Source organism: Crotalus tigris, unplaced genomic scaffold, assembly GCF_016545835.1.
Source record: "Crotalus tigris isolate CLP2741 ecotype Arizona unplaced genomic scaffold, ASM1654583v1 scf7180000017937.1871474, whole genome shotgun sequence".
NCBI lineage: Eukaryota > Metazoa > Chordata > Lepidosauria > Squamata > Viperidae > Crotalus > Crotalus tigris.
The window spans coordinates 1,517,741-1,540,613 of NW_024096729.1; the positions used below are offsets into that span (position 1 = coordinate 1,517,741).

Here is a 22,873-nt window from a genome sequence, read left to right on the forward strand (position 1 = left end):
GAGCTTGAACCCCAAGTCCTGTCTAGCATGCCTGCAACCATTTTCTCTTAATAAAGGATTCCTGTTGGAAGAATTATTCCAAGAGTTCTGTCTTCTTAAGATGCAAAGTGGGGTGGGTCCTCACATTAGACAGGACTTGCAAAATTAATCCACCTGGAAGGAAGACCCTTGCCGGGGGATTTTGCAAAAATTTACCATGTCAGACAATGGAGCAAAAGAGGGGGAAAACTCCCTGGAAAGAGAGCCGCTGACCCAGTTGGAACCTTGCCAGAGGTTGGGATCCGAGAGGCCAGATTCCTCAGGAGAAGAAGTGGTGGAGACACAGGACCACAAGCCTCGCTGGTCGATGGGCGTTGGAAAGAAAAGTGAGTGGGGAAAGGAATCAAGAAAGGTGACCCTGAGACGGGGGACCAAGCAACCAGAATGGAAGCAGGAGATGGAGAAATCCCTGCACGCAAGTGAAGAGGGAGGAAGCTGGGCACCGTACTCAGACTGGATCCTAGAGAAAGCTATTGACCTGATGAAGAGAACTCTCAGCTCCCTAGGAGAGGAGAATACTGAACCCTACGGCTGCCCCAGTTCCTGGAGCCGCAAAGGGAGAGACACCGAGGGGAACGTGGAACCTGCAACCCCAGGGACATCTACTGATCCAGGAGCTCCCACCCCCTACCGGACCACAGATGGCAATCTGGACGGAAGGCACTACCACCCACAACAGAGGCACCGATCCATTCCAAGACGTCCACCGTTGGAAGTGAAATTCAAAGGGGAGCCAACACGCTTGGGATTTTTCCTAACCCAAGTCCTCAGCTACATGGAGGAATATGGGCAGGACATTCCCAGCGACAAAGCCCGCATCCGGATCGTGCAATCTGCCCTGGATGGACCAGCTGCGGATTGGGTAGTGAACTTGCATGACTCCAATGCCCCAGAACTCAGTAACTTCAACCGTTTCATGTCCTCTTTGAGAAGACGATTTGAAGACCCCCTGGCTGATCGCAAAGCCCGTGAAAAATAACAACGATGAGGCAGGGCAAACGCCCAGTGGCTGAGTATACACAAGAATTCCGGGCCATTGCCAGCAAACTGAATTGGCCAGAAGACATCCTCCTTGGCCATTTCAAAGACGGACTAAACTATGATCTATATGATGCTTGCCTGCCCCGAGGGGACCCACATCGACTTGAGGAATGGTACGTCTTGGCAGAGGAAGCAGAGATCGACATATTGAAGAGGCACCGCCGAGGAAAACAATGGAGCCGCCCCCCGCCTGAGCTGACACACCAACCGGTGAAATCATCGGATACAGCCAAGAAGCAAATGGGGTGTTTCAAGTGCGGAAGAGAAGGGCATCGAGCTGTAGAATGCCGCTCAAAGGCCCCCCAGCACAACCCAGACAGATCCCCAATCAACAAACCCGGAAAGTATTCAGCTAAGCCAAAAGAAACGGCCATGAGAATGATGGAAATTGCAGAAACCCCCACCTCTGCTCACCAAGGGGAAAGGACTCCAGCCTACACCACAGGGCCGGTGGATGCCTCAGATGACAGCTCGGAGGGCGAACCCCTGGTAAGTGGATGCATCACACCCATCTTCAAAACAGTGACTATATTAATCCCCCCCATGCCCGAAGCTGTGAAGGTGAAAGCCTTAATAGACTCTGGCTGTACCCGCTGCCTCATTAGCCCAACACTAGTGGGGAATCTGGGCATCCCATCCAGGAGACTGGAACAACCAATCTCATTTGGCCAGCTAGATGGATCCATAGCAGGGGGGGTGCCAGCTACCCTAGCCACTTTGCCAATACATCTCTCCCTGGGCAACCATGAAGAGGACTTAACGTTTGTGGTGACCCCAGGTATGGAATGCCCAATGATTCTAGGGATGGAATGGTTGAAAAAATGGAACCCCTGGGTAAATTGGAGGACGACAGAAATCAAATTCCCGAAGGGGGACCCTATGGACTTAAAACCCCAAGGGAGGCTACCAGAATCAAGAATAGAAAAAGCATCCATAGGAGAGGAAAAAAGATTAACAGAAATACCAGAGGAATATAGGGACCTTGCTGAAGTCTTCAGTGAGGAGAGGGCGAATGAGCTTCCCCCCCACCGACCCACAGACTGTACCATTGAATTCAAGCCTGGGGCAAAACTCCCGAAGCCCAGATTATACTCCATGAGCCCAAAGGAGAAGGAGGAAATGGAAAGATTTATAAAAAAAAACCTGGAGAGAGGTTTCATTGAGCCAGCCAAGCCTAAAGTGGCTGCCCCGGTCCTTTTTAGAGAGAAGAAGGATGGCTCTTTACGTTTATGCGTGGATTATAGGGCCCTGAATACAATCAGTGAAAGCAACCTATACCCGCTGCCCCTCATGAAAGACATGCTGTCACACCTATCGAAAGGGAAAATTTTTTCTAAACTAGACTTAAGGGAAGCTTACTATCGAGTGAGAATCAAGGAAGGGGACGAATGGAAGACTGCATTTAACTGCCCCATGGGGTGCTATCAATTCAAAGTCTTGCCATTTGGATTACAAGGGGGCCCTGCAGTCTTTATGCAATTAATCAATGACGTTCTAAGGGAGCACCTGTTTAAGGGGGTCCTTGTTTACTTGGACGACATTCTTATCTTTACCGAAACAAAAGAAGAACACGTCAAACTTGTCAGAGCGGTTTTAAAGAAGCTGCGAGCCGCTCACCTATATGCCAAACTCTCAAAATGCGAATTCCACCAGGAAAGGATAGACTACCTAGGCTATCGCATATCCCCACAGGGCATTGAAATGGACCCAGAGAAGGTCAGAGCAGTATTAGAATGGGCACCACCCCGCACAAGAAAGCAACTACAAAGTTTCCTGGGCTTTGCAAATTTTTACCGCCAATTCATCCCCTCATTTGCACAGATAGCCTTGCCCCTCACTAACTTACTAAAAACGAAGGGAACATCCTCAGTAAAACCTAGCCAGCCACTAACATGGACAATGGAGTGCCAAGCAGCGTTTGAGAGACTAAAGAGACTTTTTTCTGCCGAACCAGTACTAAGGCACCCAGACATGGACAAACCCTTCATAATACAGGCAGATGCAAGTGATGTGGCAGTGGGGGCTGTGCTATTACAAGAAAATGATGATGCAGTATTGCAACCCTGTGCATATACATCTAAGAAACTCACGGAAACAGAACAGCGCTGGCCCGTATGGGAGAAGGAGGCTTATGGGATACGTTGGGCATTACTCACGTGGCGACAGTTCCTGGAAGGCAACAAAATCCCCTTCCAGGTATGGACTGATCACAAAAATTTAGAAGCCCTGAAAACTTCCAGGAAACTCAATCCCAAACAAGCCCGCTGGTCCCAGCATTTTCACCAATTCCAATTTAAGCTCAAACATTTACCAGGAAGAAAGAACTTCCTGGCAGATGCACTATCTCGCATGCCCCAATATAACAGCGCACGAACCACAGACTCTAGACCAATAATGGCAGAGTCACAACTGGCAGCGCCAGTAACCACAAGAACCCAAGCCAAATTAAAACCACAACTGGACAGCCAAACTGGAATTGAATTCAGAAAAAGTTTGGAAACAGATGATTGGTTCCAGAAAAACAAACATGTGTGCACAATGAGAGACGGATTGCCTTGGGTAGGGGAAAAGTTATATATACCAACAACTCAAAGACTAACTTTCATGCAACTTTGCCATGACACAAAATCAGCAGGGCATTTTGGATTTGTAAAAACTTTACACTTAATTAAACGGCAATTTTGGTGGCCATCAATAAAAAAGGACATAGAAAGTTATGTTGCCAGCTGCCCAACCTGTGCATCAGCAAAGAGGTTGCAAGGGAAATCGCCAGGGCTGTTACAACCAGTGGCAAGTCCCTCAGCCCCCTGGAGGGAAATAGCCATGGATTTTATAGTGGAATTGCCTGAAAGCAATGGGAATACTGTTATCTGGACAGTCACGGACCTATTTTCCAAACAGGTGCACTTTATCCCTTGCCAAAAAATTCCCACTGCAAAGGCCTTAGCAAAACTTTTTATCCAGCACATTTACAGATTGCACGGGGCACCCCAACGCATCATCTCTGATAGGGGAGTGCAATTTACGTCTACATTTTGGAAGGAATTTTTATCCCTCTTAGGGACCACTCAGGGACTGACATCTAGCCATCACCCTCAGACAGATGGACAAGCGGAACGCTGCCAGTCGGTACTTGAGCAATATTTGAGATGTTTTTTAAATTTCCAACAGAGTGATTGGACGGACTTACTTCCTTTTGCAGAAGTTGCCTACAATAATGCAGTCCACTCCAGCACAGGCTACACTCCTTTTCAAATAGCCAACGGCCAAAGTTTCAACCCTATGCCAGAGTTAACCCCAAAAGAACCAACGATCCCTTCACTGAAAGAATGGATGGAAAACCTACAAAACACCTGGCCAATAGTCAGAAAATCACTAGATGAAGCTAGGCGGGCATACAAAGCACAAGCCGATAAAAAAAGGGTTGAGCCTACACCATTCATTATAGGAGAAATGGTGTACTTATCTACAAAATACCTAAAGTCCCTACAGCCCTGTAAAAAACTTGGACCAAAATATATAGGACCTTTTCCAATTAAAAGGATCATAAATCCAGTAACAGTAGAATTAGAATTACCCAAAAACCTCAGGCAAATACACCCAATTTTTCATTGCAGCTTGCTGAAAAGAGAGCATCAGTCACCTCTACGGCCAAAAATCCCCCCCCCACCACCTCCAATCATGGTGGAGGGGGAACAACACTTCGAAATAAAAGAGATCCTTGACTCTAGGAGATATCGTGGAACAACTCAGTACCTAGTTGCCTGGAAACACCTCCCTGCCTCACAAAATGAGTGGGTCCATAAACGTCACGTCAGAGCCCCGAAGCTATTGAAGAAGTTTCACACAGAGTATCCTAACAAGCCTAACTAAATTTTTTACTTGTGTTTTCTTTCAGGTGGATCTCTCTTATTGTTAAGAGGGGCCGGATGTCAGAATCCAATTATATTTCATCTTTAATTATCAAACATAGAAACTCCCAATTCTGCCTTCTCTGGATTCTGCCATAAGAGGGAGAAAAGGGGGAGAGCAAAGGGGCTTTATGGCCCTCACTTCCTTCAGCACACTTCAAAGGACTGAATGTGTGTTTATTGTGGCCTCTAAGCTTTAACATATCAAAGAAGAGTAATTGCCTTTCATGTAGTTATCTGAAGTCTCCATCCAGACGGAAGAAGAAAGGGGATGGAATTGTGATACTTGAAACTATCACTGGAAGGGGGGTTGATTGGGTGGGACTACTGGGGAACCCCTTAAAACCTTGAATGGGAGAGCTTGAACCCCAAGTCCTGTCTAGCATGCCTGCAACCATTTTCTCTTAATAAAGGATTCCTGTTGGAAGAATTATTCCAAGAGTTCTGTCTTCTTAAGATGCAAAGTGGGGTGGGTCCTCACACAAGCAGAGAATCCACAACAAGCCTCACAAACTACTCTAGCCTATGATAATTCCCCAAACTAACTTGGCTCCATGTTACAAATTATTATTTCCTCAAATTTGATATTAGGGATAATAGAAGCAATAAACCAGAAAGCCAAAATAAAGTACTGAAAGCTAATGAGAAAGCAGAGGAACACATTTAGTTTGATAGTTACATTTAAATGGCAGATTCCCAAAGTAATTTGCAAATCATTTCTAGGCAATTCAAGATATGTCATTTATATTGCCAGGATTCAAATGCTCATAGTGCCAGAAAACAGATATATGGAGATGTGAAATGACTACTTTATGAAAAGCATATAGAAATATTATTGACATGCAGTAGTTATACCATCTTTGCTGTGATAAATGGAATGCAGTTTTGTATGAATGTATTGAACTTTACAGCTTACTCCAAGCATTTTTAAAGCCAGGATATTATCAACACAAAAAGAGGAAAGGAATGAATGCACTAACTCTATTCCCTCTATCACCCTCCATATGCAGAGACCACGAGCAAGAACGTCCTTCCTCTGTAGAACTCCTCAATATAATTTCAAATTGCATTTTGTGGGAATAACACTAAGGGAAGAAACACACTTCTCTCTTGTCTCTCTCTTTCCATGTACAATACATTATAGATAGCATACCAATGCTTACAGAAGTACACTTTGAACTAGAAGTGTATGTAATGGGAATGACAAAGACATTCTTCATTTTTTCTCACTGCCACTTGATTCCACTGCTTTTGCCTCTGTGGCCCTGTCCAGTTTCTGGGGTGGGATGCCAAGCTCGTACAAGGGAAAAACCACTCATCTGTGTGAAGCCAGATTTCCCAGGTGGATGGAGAATGGAGAATGCCTCCATGCATAAATGTAGTGTCTTCTTTTGTAATATGTTCAAAGCATGATATCAGAGACACTGACTGAAGGACACATGAATATTTCATTACCCAAATATGTGATGGTACACATGGATAGTATGTGTAATAGGAACATCAGCTTAATTGAAGAGGATCATAGCCCAGTCCCAAAAAAATTCAAACCTTTTTCAAATGCAACATGATGATTTCCCCCAGAAAATATTATATGCTGTAATCATTACGGTAAAAGAGTACAACAGGGAGGACAAAATTTCAAATACTCTCCTGAATGACTTTGAGTCAATCAATAGAAGAGAGTATTTGTAGCTCAAGGTTGAACTGTGAAGTTCTTGGTGGTCTTTGAGCTTGGTGGTTCTCTTGCAGATGTTTCATTAGTAGCAGTAATGATGTTACCTAATTTGGTAATGAAGCATCTGCAAGACAACCACCAAACTCAAAGAGTACCAAAGACACCACAATCAACATGTATGTATCAGCTAGCAAACCTCATGGTAGTTTATCCATTCGTGGTGAGTAAAAACATAAAGAGTTACCACCCTCTACTATATCTATACTATTTCATAGGACAATAGCAGGAATGGACAGTGTTTTGGTGGCTCAAAGGCACATTTAATATAGTTTGCAAACCTTAGAATGACATTGGGTGGAACATACAAAATTGTTCAAAATGTTAAGAAATCATGCCACCAGCTTTCAACAACAGGGGTCAGGCAAAACAGCAATGAAGGGGCTGTAAAGTTTCATGTGGGATTAAAAAAAATAATTGAAGGGGGGAAAAGTCCTATGTGATATTCTCTTCCATAGCAGGATAATGTTATCTATTGGAAGTCACATTTACCAATGAATCTAACTTGATTTCAGTGTCTGATGAAAGACTTACTTTTCTTTAGTACATTCTCTTTTAACTGAATATTTTCTATTTGGTTTTGTCTCTTTTTAGCTATTCTATTTTAACAATTTCATTGTATTTTAATGGATTGGCTATTACAATCCTTTGAGATTAGATTGGAAGATCCATGGCTTATAAAATGGCCTGCGGGTAACATAAATGGATCAGTAGGAATGTGAGTGATGCAAAGTACTTTGCAATGAACATCACTATTCCTACATAATCCTGGAAATGCAGATTAAAAATTCCAACATAGGGGCACCTGCATCACATGTGTGATATTACCAGATGTTATTGGGAGAGAGAAGAAAAGGAGAATGAGATAGCAGATGTGTAGTCTCTTGCTAAATGTTATTAAATCAAGTATAATAAATTATTTCCAACCAAATCCTCAAAAGACCACAAAGCCAAGGACTGAGAAAATATAATTAATCTTCTTCTGAATTCTCTTCACATTTGAGAATGAATATTTAAGATTTGATTCTATTTTGCAATTTAGAAATTAATCAAGTATTGGTTATTATAATCATTTACTCTTCTTTCTCCCAGAGAAGCTCACAGCTTACATAGTTTACAAGAGAAGAAGTGAATAGAATCTTTAAAAAAATAGAATAAAACATGTTATCCTTAAAAACAAAGAGAAAAAACAAATCAAATTCCTAAGTGTTCTAGACCTATAGAGCTCCTAGAGAATTTAAGTAAACCCTCTCCCATTAATAATTGTTTATTAAAAATTATTTGTAAGCCAATCATACTACCAACCTCTAACTGGCTCACACAATAAAACATCATTAAATCTCCTAACTATAAATTCATCTAAAATTATAATGTAAATATTATACACTTCAGGAATGTATAGTGATCAAAGTACTAATTTTGATAATCTGCCTTAAGTGTTGCCTTTTCATTTCCAATAGCTTGATAGATTTATTATTATTATTATTATTATTATTATTATTATTATTATTATTATTATTATTATTATTTGCTAGTGAAAAAAAAATGGATCCAGGAAACTACAGAAAATAGATTCCCTGAAACTACAGCCCTATCAGCCGTATCTCAATATCTGGGAAGATTCTGGAAAAGATAATCAAACAACGACTCAACGAACACCTAGAGGCAAACAAAGTCATTACTAAAAGCCAACATGGGTTTGTCAAAAATAGATCATGCCAGACAAACCTTATTGCATTCTTTGACAAAGTGACAAAATTAGTAGACCAGAGGAATGCAGTGGATATAATTTACTTGGACTTCACTAGGGCATTTGATAAAGTAAACCACAACCTGCTACTTGATAAGATAGAAAAATGTGGATTAGACAGCATCACCACCAGATAGATTCGTAATTGGCTGACCAAGCACACTCAATGTGTGGTCCTCAATGGAACTACATCTACATGGAGTATGCAGTGGGATACCCCAAGGCTCTGCTTTAGGCCCAGTACTTTTCAATATCTTTATCAATGATTTGGATGAGAGGATAGATGAGGCACTCATCAAATTTGTAGATAACACCAAACTGGCAGGAATAGCCAACACTCCAGAAAATAGCCTTAAGATATAGAAGGATCTTGACAGTGCTGCCTAACAAAATGAAATTCAATGGTGAAAAAAGTAAGGTTCTACATTTAGGCAAGAAAAACCAAATGCATCAGTATAGTATAGTGGTACCTGGCTCAATAGTAGTAACTGTGAGAGGGATCTTGGTGTCTTAGTGGACAATCACTTAAATATGAGCCAACAGTGTGCTCAGCTGCCAAAAAAGCCAACACAGTTCTAGGCTGCATTAACAGAGGGACAGAATCAAGATCACATGAAGTCTTAATACCATTTTATAATGCCTTGGTAAGGCCACATTTGAAATACTGCATCCAGTTTTGGTCACCATGATATAAAAAAGATGTTGAGGCTCTAGAAAGAGTGCAGAGAAGAGCAACAAAAATGATTAGGGGATCTATCAAGACCGGTTGCTGGAATTGGGTATGTCTAGTTTAATGAAGAGAAGGATTAGGGGTGACATGATAGCAGTATTCCAATAGCTCAGGGGTTGCCACAAAGAAGAGGGAGTCAAGCTATTTTCCAAAGCACCTGAAGGCAGGACAAGAAACAATGGATGGAAACTGATCAAAGAGAGAAGCAAAGTAGAAATCTCCTGACAGAACAATTAATCAGTGGAACAACTTGCATCCAGAAGTTGTGAATTCACCAAAAATGGAAGTTTTTAAGAAGAGATTGGACAACATTTTTCTGAAATGGTATAGGGTTTCCTGCTTAAGCAGGGGATTGGACTAGAAGACTTCCAAGGTTCCTTCCAACTCTTTTATTCTATTCTATTCTAGATCATGTCACAATACAAAAATATTACCTAAAATATAATCATACTGTTTAAAATTGCATTTTAAATTCTAGGCATCCAATAGAGTAGATAATATATTACAGGGGTCTTCAAATTTGGCCAAGCATGCCTGGCTGAGGAATTCTGGGAGTTGAAGTCCACAAGTCATAAAAGGGCCAAGTTTGAAAACCCCTGATATATTACTACAACATAAGTTTAAGGGAGATTTAAATAATGAGCTGGTCATGAATTTTCCTCATAAACTAATCTAGGATAACATAGTTTTGAAGAAAAGAAAACCCACAGCCAGTTTACTATTAAAATATCACTTAACTGAATGGCAATAGCTGATCTAGAGTCCTTTATAACTATATTCATGATGAATTCCTTGAGACACCTTGAGTAACAAATTTGTAGGGGGAGATATTGGCTATTTCTGTTAAAGGTCACCAAGAAAATTGGACCAACTTTTAGAACTTCCAGCCTTTTAGTACTTTCTTCCCTGCCTAGCAGGGAAATATGCATTTAAAATATGCATTTTGATGACACAAACACACCTCTGCAATGTAGACTAGTGTGCACAATTAAGGCATCCCTTCATGCAACTGACAAAATCAGATTACTGAAAATAAAAGCCTATGACCGTGTATTCATTATTCTTTCCTGTGTCACAAGTCTATTTGCTCTTGGTAATCAAAACAAAACAGAACCAAACATGGCTCCTTGCTGAAGTATAAAATTACCAGGATGATTGTTTCTTTGTTGTAAATTAAAAAAAAAAAAACATTATCTTTACTCTTGCCTGCTCCACATAGCTTATACAACAATTATAGGTAATAGATACGTGTGTTTTCTTTCAAATCAATCAAAAAGCAGATTGTTTGCAGCACGATAAAAAGGCACTGATCTGTGGCATGACCTTTCATAAGGAAAAGGCTAGCTTGTGACATATTCACATTATATTTGTAACATTATATTGACTATTCAAAAAAATAAGGCATCCAAAACAAAATTATTCTCTAACGTATCACAGGATATGTATTTCTTTATAAGAAATACAGTCTGGTTGCTCTTCTACAGTTTATTGCTACCAGAAGATAAATCAGAATATTCTTTTCATATTTGCTGATGAATAGAGAATAACCACAGTAAAGAAATCTAGCATTTGCATTAGAGAACAAATATCATATATGTTGTGTTAACTCATCATCCTATCTATATTTTAGATGAATACCTTTGCTTATCTAACTCAAACTTGTGTTTTCTCTAACATTAGGCAGAATGGACCCAAACTAAGAAAGTAGGAAGAATCAAACTGTCACATCTATAAGGTCTTCTCTGCAACATAAAGTTGTCTGTCCTTGGGCCAGTGGAAGATATTCTATTATAAGTTAATTAACTTCACCAATATTAAATTAAACATTAATTAACTTTGCATCCAGTTAGCTTTGTGAGGAGTATTGATACCTTGTCCCATTACTTTCTATACCAGGGGTCCCCAAACTTGGCAACTTTAAGACCTGTGGACTTCAACTCCCAGAATTCCCCCGCCAGCATGGTTGGCTGAGGAATTCTGGGAGTTGAAGTCCACAAGTCTTCAAGTTGCCAAGTTTGGAGAGCCCTGTTCTATACCCTGACCAAATAAGAGGTGCAGGGAAACATCATAATTTCTGCAGCAACCAAAAGAAAAATTGATAATAGTATGTGAGACTGACTTTGGGAAACAAGAGGAAGAGCCACAGACTAGGCAACAGTTAGATAAGAGGCAGTTGAGCCCCAAGAAGGAATGGAAGCATGGCAAACATCTCAGAAGGTACCCTCCTTAGTTTCTTGGATTGCAAAGATGAGGGAGGAGAGATATACTTTCAGACTTACACAATTCTGTTAATTAACCTTACAATAAAGTTAGAGTTGGTACTGATGGGTGGACTACCTCATCTGGACTACCTTGGAAGGCTGACAAGAAAACAGAAGAATTCAATAAAAAAAGTAATAGGATGAGCATTGTATTAGTCTATTGCAGGGGTCCCCATTTGGAATTGGGCCACAGAAGCAGTGGGTGAGCATGCATGCCTGTGTATGCATCCCCACTTGCACGAGCAGCGGGCAAGCACTTCTGTGCGTGGCCACCGCTTGCGCAAATGGAGCTGTATGCGCACATGCATGCTTGCCAGCCAGTTGCACGGAACCATCCCCTCTCCTCTCCCCACCACCACCCATCCTCAAAGCCAGAAAGGTTGGGAAACCCTGGTTTATTGTGGTCAAAAAATTAGGAGGGGTCTGGTAGCACCTTTTTCAACTGACATATTTTATTTTTAAAAAGCATAAAAGTTTATGAGCTACTGCCCACTTCATCAAATGCATGGACTGATAGAAAATTGAATTTTTAACACAGTATAATTACTAATTGATAAGGCTTTTGTAATTTGTTTCACATATCGCTGCATCTGCATAAGCAGCCAACTTCTCCGCCCTTTCTTTCCCCCACCCCAACTCCCACCCATTTTTGCATCTGACAGAAGTGAGCTGCAGATTTTGGCTTTTAATAAAATGTGTGAGTCAGAAAAGGTGCTTTGTGTAAAACTGAATACAGTTTTTGTATAAAAACAGTTCTTTGTGTAAAACTGAATACAGGTTATAGCCATGGTGACTGTTGTAAGTGAGGGAGTGGAAACTGGGCATATAGAATGCACTTTAACCTAAATCTCACTTTAAATGTTGTTTCAATTTCTAAAAAATGATTTTGTTGAAGTGTGCTCTTTGCCACATGTAGGCCAGCAGGTGGCATCATCTTACTTTTTCCAGTTGCTCCATGCAGGCATTGTGGACCACAATCTTGCAGGCAGCACATTTTCTTCGAACAGCTGACTTCTGAAATATTAACAGAAGAAAAACAAAGCAAAGGGAAGTGTCCATTTGTCCCAGAATGTGCATGTATAATAAACATTCTCTATTGTTAATTACTTTATACTCAAAATACATGTGCAAAAATGTATATGTGAATAACAAAATGTAGATTTTCTCAGGATAAAAGCTTGTCCTACGATTGAAGACCTGCCTCAACTTGACACAATATATCCAACTTTGTTTCTAGTGTTAGGTTCTTTTTATATTCATTTCTAGTTGGGGGGGGCTTGTACAAGATGTTGGTGGCCTTTTTGAAGCCATGATATCAATAGTAGCTACTACAGGTGTAGAAGTAAGCAGGGTACCTAGGGAAAAATATCCCAATAAATAACGGCAGAAAGGAATTTTTAGGGAGGGGGGGGAATCAGTGGTATTGGTGAAAATAAGTTGACATGTTTTCAGACTTTTAGTGCAAATTGACTACGCTGGCACAAATGGAATAATAGAGGGATTTTTTAAAAATACCAATTTTTTGACAAAAATGATCAATTGTATTATAGTGAATTTGCATACCACAAGGGAAGTCTCTAGATATGAATGCAATCTATACTTTTTCATACACACATATTAATTGTACAAGGACACTGCAGAGCAGGTGCCAGTGATAAGTCTTCTTCTTCCTATATGCCTTCACTTGATTTTCCACTTGACTTCTTTCATGGTTCAATGTACATAAAATACATAGTGATGAATACACAGCTCTCTACTGAGTAGATATGGCAGCATGAACCTTACTTTGCAAATAAGGTTATATTTGATTTGGAGCAGTCCACTCCAAATCTGTGGGTAGGATCTGGAGAGGTTCTATACTATCACCTTGGCAATATAAGCCTCTGTATTAATGATACATAAAGATGACAGAATGACACTATAAAACCATCTTTGGACTACAATCCTATACAGGAAATCACGCCATATTCAAAATTTGGGTGTTTGAGTTAGACGCTTGACATACAACTTTGAGCACTGATTTAATGTATGCCGAACAATCTTCCCTTAATAGGTTGATTCATGTTGGCCAAACATTTTAGCTCAAAATTCAACATTATAAAATTTCTTACAATAACATAAGCTTCCAATTAATATAGTTTTTGCTATTTTAGATTTTTTTCTCCACCTGTATTTTATTGTACGTGATTCTTCTACCCGTATCATCTCTTATATTCTTTTAAAAATATAAAATGATAACATGAGGGGGGGTGGAGAATAGCACTATGTATTGCTAGAGTAAAAATTCTCAAAGAATACTGAGAAGGAAGATCAACTGAGTGACTTCATAAGTTTTCTGATCATAGTGTTCCCTGCAATAGCAGAAACATCTGCTAACATCTGCAACAGACTATAGCAGTAGTTTCTAAATTAGAAATAAAATAATGCAGCCAATTATATGGAATGTCTTTTGGTCTTCTTTGCTGGAAATCCTCAAGTGGTTATTATATTTTGTGATCTCTGATAGATCAGTCAGGTTCCATCGCTGCCATCTCCATCTAAGGCACCCAGATGTATAGGCATGATCCCACCATGTTCCAATGGAGAGAGTTTACAGTGTATATGTACAATGGAGTGATTTACTGCAGAAATTCTGAAAATAGGACACTCACTGAGAATTTAACTTGGCAGCCTTCCTCTCCCAGGTAACACAGATCCCCAGATACATTGGTCTCCAGCCAGAGATGTTCGCCATTTATTGCATTTTCCTGAAAAGACAGATACATACATAGATTACTTCTAAAACAAATTAGTAGGATCATTTCTTGATTTTATTAATGCTATGCTTTCAGAAATTAACTACTTAACACATTTATATTGACAAAAATTATTTAACTGATTATGTTAATACAACATTAATAATAAGGTGATTCAAGATAAAAAAATGACACTATATATTAAAATATTACCAGGCTAATTCTAATAATATATGTCACTACTTTTTTCAAAAAAAGAAAATATGTTAATATTTCCACGTTCCCCTGGAATAAGTCCTATTTAACACAGTAGCTCTTATTTCTAAGTAAACATACATAAACCCATGCTGTTTAAAAGGCTTACACAAATGAAAAAGAACTAGGGAGCTCTGCTGCTTTACAGAAATTGGCTAAAAGTCTGAAGTCAACTTTAGAAACCGCTGGTCTATGTTTTGCCGTTGTTTTAATGTTTTTTTAATCCTATATTTCAAAATGCATGGACACCCAATATAATATACAGTTGATAATGATTCCAATCATCCCAAACTTCCTTGAAAAAGTCTGTTCAATGCATGAGGTTCATATGTGAATCTGAACCTTTTTTACTGTTTATTTGTATGTTTTTTGAATTGTAAGCTACCCAGAGCCATTGATTGAGATGGCAACTATAGAAATTGAATGAACAGATAAATAAATAAACTTGCTGGAATAAAAGATAATAGCAGGATTCACCTCTCATTCTAAAGTTTATGCAGCTGCTTCATCCAGCCATCACACAATTAAACTTATTGCAAAGCTGCTTACCAGAGCCTCTAATGTGAACTAAATAAGCATGCCCGGGTTCACACATTACATTCAGCCAGCCAATTCTATAACTCCAACCAATGTCATTTGTAAACTATGGTTTATGGTTAAGCATCTTGGGTGAACACAGACATTGTGATTTATTTAGTAAACCATCTGCCATCTACCATGGTAACATAACAAATATGGAAAGCAAGCTTTTGACTCAGAAGGAAAAATAAAAGAGTGCATAAAATCTTGCTTTATCTAGCAGACATATAGTAGTCCCAAGGATCTCATTGTGTCTATCCTTTGGGGCACATTCATGACGACCTTATCAAAATGCAGGTACCTCAATTATTCCTAAGCTCATCTAAATACATACTTCTGCTTGTTCTAATTAACATCTCAAAAGTCTCAGCCAATCATTTATTTATTTCAGATTCTCAAATTTGATTGATTGGTTGATTATGTGCCATCAAGTCTCTTAGGGATTCTTAGCGACCATGTAATTTCTTTCCACAATACTCAGGAGACACTCTATAATTGACTGCCATTATAATTGGTACGAAAGAAGGTGAAATGACATTTGCCTAATAGATTTTTACTGGTATATCAATCCTATGCTTTAGGAACTTGAAGCTCACAATTCAGAATAAATTTAAGAAAAAAAATAAAGCAGTTCTGATACCAACTTTCACAAGCATACAAGAAATCTTGATAGAAATATGTGAATGAGAAAACCCTGTTTGTTGTATGTGTGAATACACATAAAACACAGAAACATATTATACATACATACACATGCACACACACATATATACATACAAATACACACAAACAAACATGAATGCACATCAAACTGTGATACATTGCACAGAACTGACATTTTGGCTTCCACTTGAAAAAAAAGTCACAAAAGATTTTTGTGCCTTCCAGCCAGATGGTGTCTGATAGCAAATTGCTTGTAGATCACCTTTTAAAACTCATTTTCAATATCCCAGACTGTTTAAACTGGAGTTATTAAATGATTTCCTTCTATCAATGGTACTTGTTAAAAAGTAATTCATCCAAATGGCAAATTTATTGTTAAGACTGTAAAAATACTTTAGCAGAAATAACTAAAGTCATTCTTTTTTTTTAAACTAATGAAAATTATGCAATAGAAGAGTTCTGAAAAATATGAAAGCCTGCTTGCTCCTAGAAGCACGAAGCTGAAAACACCAGCCTGAAGATGACGAATGGGACTTCGTCGAAACGTCGCCAAGATACTTCCAATTTTACGTGAGAGAAAACCCAAATAACCAAAGACCTACATACAAACACCCATGAAAACCTCAGAATACACACACACACACACACACACACACACACACACACAAAACAGTTGGCTCATTACAACTCAACTGTTTAAATCAAAAAAATACCAAAATAAACCTGTGTTGATCTCCTTCCTATGGATTCATATTTATATTCTATAGATCTATTCATAAAACCTGTAAGTTTAAATAGATTTACTTAGCTGCATAGGTTAAAAGAAGTAGACTCCTTTCCTGCATGACTATCACAATATTTCACATAAATGTAAAATAGATGATTTTCTTCTATTTATATTTATTTGCAAACTCAAGTCTGTTGAGTTTTTTTACACATTGGTCATTTGACTTCATGATTCTAAATAACCTGGCAGTTAAAAGCACTAATAAAATTTGGCTGGTCCTGCCTCAGTGGTTTCTTGAAGCTTAGCTCAAAGGAAAAGTAACCAAAGTTCAAATCCTTCTCAAAACTGAAATCTGAGCTGGAGAAGCACACTAAAAGGAAGAACACGAAGTCATGTCTGATCATAGGCCCTTTATTATTTCTATCCCATTTTTCTTGCAGAAAGCCCCAAAAAGCACAAATGAGTGTCCCACCACAATTCATCCTCACAAAAACCAACTTGAAGAGATAGCTTGGCTCAGAAACAAGGACTAACCTCAATCAATTCTATCATCACATAAAAATTGAACATGCATCTTTCCACACACAAACCGAGCACTGTATCACACAGGCTTATGGCCTGTTGTTTTTCTCTTATCAAACTTAGCTCCATCATTTGGTTTTTCTATTTATTATTAAATTTACATCTTATCATTCTCTTGTAGTAAGGACCCAAGGTGGCTTATATAACACTAAAGCAAAATACATTATATAAGCATGACAGGAAAATCAATATCATTAAAATCATTACAGTAGAGATACAAATATGGAGAGGTTGCAGGGAAAGCAGGCAGGAGGAAGAAGAGAAGAATGCTAGACTGTACGGAGCATGCCACAGAGGTTAGGGTTAATGAACAGCCTAGTTTAATTTTCATTGGTAATGAAATTTTCCCATTTATTTGTAGACCAGGGCTTTTCAACCAGGGCTTTTCAACCAGTGGTAGACCAGGGCTTTTCAACCAGTGGTACAGGTACCACCTGTGGTACATTGGCACCTGGCAGGTGGTACGCGACCATCCTAGAAAAGTGGTAATGTGGGAAGGGAATGAGCTGAACCGGTGGCAGCACCACACAAGCCTGAGCGAGAGATGGCTGGAGCTGCAGGGCTGTCAGGGCTCAGTGGAAACACCAGGATCAGCACTAGGCTCCAGCTGGAGCTCGGCACTGATCCTGGCGCTTCTGCTGAGCCCAGAAGAAGCGCTGATCGGCTGGAATGTTGCAGCATTTCCAAGGTCTTGTGATTTACATTCAGATGCTTGGCAACTGATTCATATTTATGACGGTCACAGTGTCCCAGGGTCTTGTGAAGTGACCAAAGCCTGCTGCAACCACCCAGCAGACGGGGGGGATAAAAACCAAACACCCCCTACCCTACCCCCGCTGCCAATCCTCAACAGAAATTCTCATAACAATGAAAACCTCGGAAAGGAGGAAGAGCACGGCTGGGTGGGCAGGCAGGTGTCTTGCTCGGCTGTGGCTTGGGGGGCAATTTTTCAGTGCCATTGTAACTTCACACAGTCACAAAGCGAACTGTTGTAAGTCAAGGACTACCTGTACTTTATCACTTTTTTCCTTTGGAGGGGTCATCAAGTTTTTGATACCTTGCTAGGCGACTGGTGGTACTCGGATATTGCCATATCCTAAAAGTGGTACAATGGGTGAAAAGGTTGAAAAGCCCTGCCTTAGAGAACTTTTAAGAATCTATACCTGACATCAATTTCGTTTCTGAAATAAAAACCTAAGTTGGCTTATACTGTAACAGTGAAACAAAACACATTATGTACGCATGACAGGAAAATTAGTATCATTGAAATCATTGCTCTGGATATAGAAATATGGAGGTAAAGCAGGCTTGAGGAGGAAGAGAAAAATGTTGAGCTATGTAAAGCTTGCCACCTAGCTGCTGGTGCCTTTCTCTTTGGAGCATTAAAGCAGCCACTTTTTTTACAATCATTTTCAGTGCTGGTCCCATTAGTATAAATGGTGTCAGGACATGTAGAAACAAAAGGGAGATAGCTTTCGCTGTACAGTGGTGGCGCATGGTTAGAATGCAGTATTGCAGGATAACTCACTGCTCACTGCCAGGCGTTCGGTCTTGACCAGCTTAAGTTTGACTCAAGCCTTCCATCCTGACTCTGTACACCTCTTAGAGAGGGTTGTAAAGCACTATGAAGCGGTATATAAGTCTAAACACTGTTGCTATTGCTAAATACTACAGTACCGTATGATTCTCTGAAAGGTCTTTGCCACTTTTTTTTCTCCTCCCAAGGCTGAGTTTATTTCCAATTAAGCTTTGCCAGTTTCTTCAAACCAATACAGTTAGTAGTAGAAATCTTTTTAATTAATAATTGCTCCTTTTTTCTTCTCCTCCTTCTCCTCTTTTTTTAAGTCAGGACAACCACAAAAGTCCTCAAATTGTTGGGGATATCGAAATGCAGGATTCTCCACATTATCAACACAGTCCAACCTTTGGCATCACCCACATGGTCTGCACAAAGGACAGAGAGACACTTCAAATGGTCTGCCCATTTGTGCCAGAGCCAAGGTTTTGCTGGGGAAGGTCATGAGTTGCACACCACTCGGTGAGAGGCATTCCCATTTATTTAAACAACCCTCTCAGGAAAACACTTTTTTGGAGGGGGGAAGATGTGTGGTTTTCAGATTCAGTCCATGGAATATTTAAGAATGGGCAGTGTCTCGAGGGCCAGGTGGCAGGGCTTCTATAAAGTCTCTAGTATTGTACAGGTAGTCCTTAATTTACAATAGTTCATTTAGTGACCGTTCAAAGTTACAGTGGCACTGAAAAAGTGACTTACGGCCATTTTTCACACTTACAACCATTGCAACTTCAAAATTCAGAAGCTTGGCAACTGATTCCTGTTTATGACGTGTTGCATATGATCAGCTTTTGCGACCTTCTGTCAAAGCACATCAATGGGTAAGCCAGATTCACTTAACAGCCATGTTACTAACTAACTAACTGAGGACCCAGATTGTTGGGGGCAATGTAAATATATATATACATTGCTTACTGGTGTACACCGCTTAGAGAGTGCTTGCACTTAAAGCGGTATATAAGTCTCATAAATAAATAAATAAATAAAAAACAATTGCATTGATACACTTAACAACAATGGCAAGAAAAATTGTAAAATGAGGCAAAATTCACCTAACAATTTTTTTCACTTAGCAACATAAATTTTGGGCTGAATTGTGGTCATAGGTCAAGGACTTATTTGAAAAATAAGTTTGAAAAATACTACATCATCTTTCAAGGGCCTTTTATGCAAAGATAGATGGTATAGCTGGGACTTCATATATGCAGAGCTTGGACTTTTATTTAAAATCTGGTTATTGGGAATTAACTGTGCCCATTGCATAACTATGAATAATATACAGTTCATAATTCTACACATTTTTAACCATTCCAGGGTGCATTCCAAATTAGTATGAACGCTAATGGAAAAAGTATTATTAGTTACTATGAAAATACAATTCAAAAATTATACCGACTCTACTTTCTAGTCAACTACTTGCTAATTGTAAGCACAAGGACTGGTCACAAAGTTGCTTTTTCAGCACTGTCATAACATCAAGTGGTTGTTAAACAGGGCAGCTGTTGAGTGAGCACTACATATATGGCTTAGTTCCATTTGCAATCATTTACAAAAAATAATTTGCCCTTTCTTAGTTATACCATTTCTTCACCTTTCCAGTCTAGATCCCTAAAGATAAAGGTAAACTATTGTAGGAAATCATTTCATTTTTCTTCTTGTATATGTCCTTCAATAAGCAATGGATCTGAATTCCCATTTCCCTAATAAATTATGTCACTATTCTCATAAGTAAAAATGAAAATAAGTGTTTCAAAAACACAATATACTTGTCTTCCACAAACTAGTAGGATTTTCAAGGCCACTATGGGCACAATCCATGCTGTTCATTGTCATTCCCAAATAAGTACTCCTCAGCTATAATTTCTGGGAATTATAGGGATTTAGATTCCAACCTATCTGGAAGACATGCAATTGGAAAGGCAGCCCTAGATAGCCTATGTTGAAACACATTACTTCCTTATGTCCTGTCAACATAAAACTATTGAGCAGCCAAGAATAATCTTCCTATGGATGAAAACATTACAAAAGCATTTTTGCTACATGCTTCCTAATTACAGGACTGCCTCAGTCTAGATAAATCTGATTGTAATCTACATGGGAAGCATATATTGTAAGAAACCATGCATGGTTATATTGAGGTATAATTCTAAGAGTTCAGATTTACCCAAAATAGGATAGCATTCTCCACCCTGGTGTCTTCCAGATGTGATGTAACTGCAGTTCTCAAACTTTTGAGGCAGCACTGGTCATGTTGATTAGACTGCATATATGAAAATCACCAGACCAAAAAAGATTGATTTTATCCAATGTTCAACATTCCAGAAGATGGATAAGCAAATGCTTCAGAAAGATCTAACCAGGGCATAACTGAAACTGGTATAAAAAATGGCATATTAATTCGTAGATTTGTATGAGCCTTCCAAATGTGCTTTCCTATTATGTTAAGAAAATCTCTTTTGCTGTGTTGGACTGATGATAATTGCAACTGAAGCCCAAAACAGTTCTCCCAAAACAGATGGCCAGTACTGTACATGGAAAATGGGCAGTGATGTAAAGTATTTAAATATGTCAGTTCTAAATCTTTCAGTATGAACAGCACTTTGTTTCAAGTCAAAAATATCCGGAAACAAGAAAAGCAAAACTTATGATTAATCTGCCAAAATTAGAATTGTTCCAGTTAGTTCCTATTATCCTATTATACTTCCTTGCCTAACATGGTCCTTGATCCTAGACTGCTAGCATAATGTGAACCCTTGACTCTACCAGTATTTTTTAAAAAAAAAAATTAAATATCTATCCACTTTTGCCTATGGCTCTTCAAATTTTGCAGTACTACATCTTCCACCTTCCTTCAATTTGCCAGGTTGACTAGGAACTGTGAGGACTTACAGGTACATCAGCTGAAGTGCCATAAGTTATCCATCTCAATCAAAATGTAAACAAATCAGTTACATAAACACAAGATAATGTGCAGTCTCTATAGCACATAATAAATACCAAAACATGTTCATAATAGTTGTGTTGCATTTGCATCAGTAATATAGCATTATATCCAGAGTTTTATAAAAAGAACACCTTACACTCCATTCTAGTGCCATTCTCGGCTCCTTCACAGGTCCATTACTGATGGCCAAGTTGAGGTTTTGAACAGGAGTCAAATGTTGAAGGCCAGACCTGGAGATTGCTTTCCTGTAAGAGGGGGATAACAAACAGAAATTTAAAATGATTGAATTTGCCATCCTCTTTTATCCTCCTCTTAATCTGCATGTAAAAAGCATTTTTAAAAAAGAACTATTTATTAATCATGTATCACTTCATTAGCAACAGGGACTAAGCTCCTTTTATGAAATTACTTGAATGTACAATGTTCTTAATTAAAGTTGCTATTTATATAAGTTCAGTTGGAAGAAATATCTACTGGATTGATCAGAAATTTGCTCTGAGATAGCAATAATATAATATCCTCTTTTAGCCTGGAATTGAAGGTAATTGTGGGTACAATAAAGCATTAGTTTCATTCCGTTTCACTTTAAACTAAATTCAATAGATTTCATTAGGTTTTTTTAGATCTTTCTGCTGTATTAGTCTCAGTTGGTTTGTTTAACTGTTCAACGTTGCTGTTTAAATTTGATTTATGAGGATTTCATATTTTGTGTTTTTATTGAACTTTTTCTAAGCGTTATTAACTGGGATCTCAGCAATCTAAAATTCCCACAGAAACAGCATTATTTTGTATAACCGGTAGGGGTCCAGTGCAATCCATAATGTCATCATATGCATCATGACATCATTGCACAAATATGAATTTTGTAATTTGTGTTGCTCATATCACTATATTTTAAATCACCATGGCAGTAATTACATTTCTGCAGCAATAAAACTGTTTAAAGGGAAGATCCTAGGCTTCTTGTTGTTCTCCTTCTTCAGAAGCTATTCAATCTGAGTTTCTGAAAGCCCTGTTCCATGTCCTTTACTCAACTTCAAATGTCCTTGTTCAACCTCTGCATTTGACTGCATTTCTCTTGGGGCTTGCTTGAGAATTTACCACCTCAGATTTTGGCTGAAGCAAATCCTTAGGGTGTGTTTCTGGTTCACCTCACCCTACTGAATAGGTTCTCCTCACCACTGAGGAGGCAAATTGATTCTGATCCAGAATATTATGGTGCCTCTCGCTCCAGGCAATATTGTCTCCTAGCCCAGATAAAATCTTAGTCAAACTCAAACAGAGGTTTTAGATTTATAAAATGACAGGGCCAAAAATCATCACTTTCTATTATGGTGCAATTGCAAATTCT

General features: G+C 39.0%; 1 protein-coding gene across 8 annotated transcripts in view; it reads right to left on the bottom strand.

Annotated features, from left to right (window-relative positions):
- Window positions 1-22,873, bottom strand: part of DGKI (diacylglycerol kinase iota) — a 260,970-nt gene that overhangs the window by 140,342 nt on the left and 97,755 nt on the right. For all 8 annotated transcript variants that reach the window (XM_039344770.1, XM_039344773.1, XM_039344772.1 and 5 more), the window contains 3 exons: window positions 21,659-21,767; window positions 14,116-14,211; window positions 12,404-12,478 (listed from right to left, as the gene is read on the bottom strand). In XM_039344770.1, coding sequence (XP_039200704.1) covers window positions 12,404-12,478; window positions 14,116-14,211; window positions 21,659-21,767 — 280 coding nt within the window. The remainder of the gene's footprint in view (window positions 1-12,403; window positions 12,479-14,115; window positions 14,212-21,658; window positions 21,768-22,873) is intronic.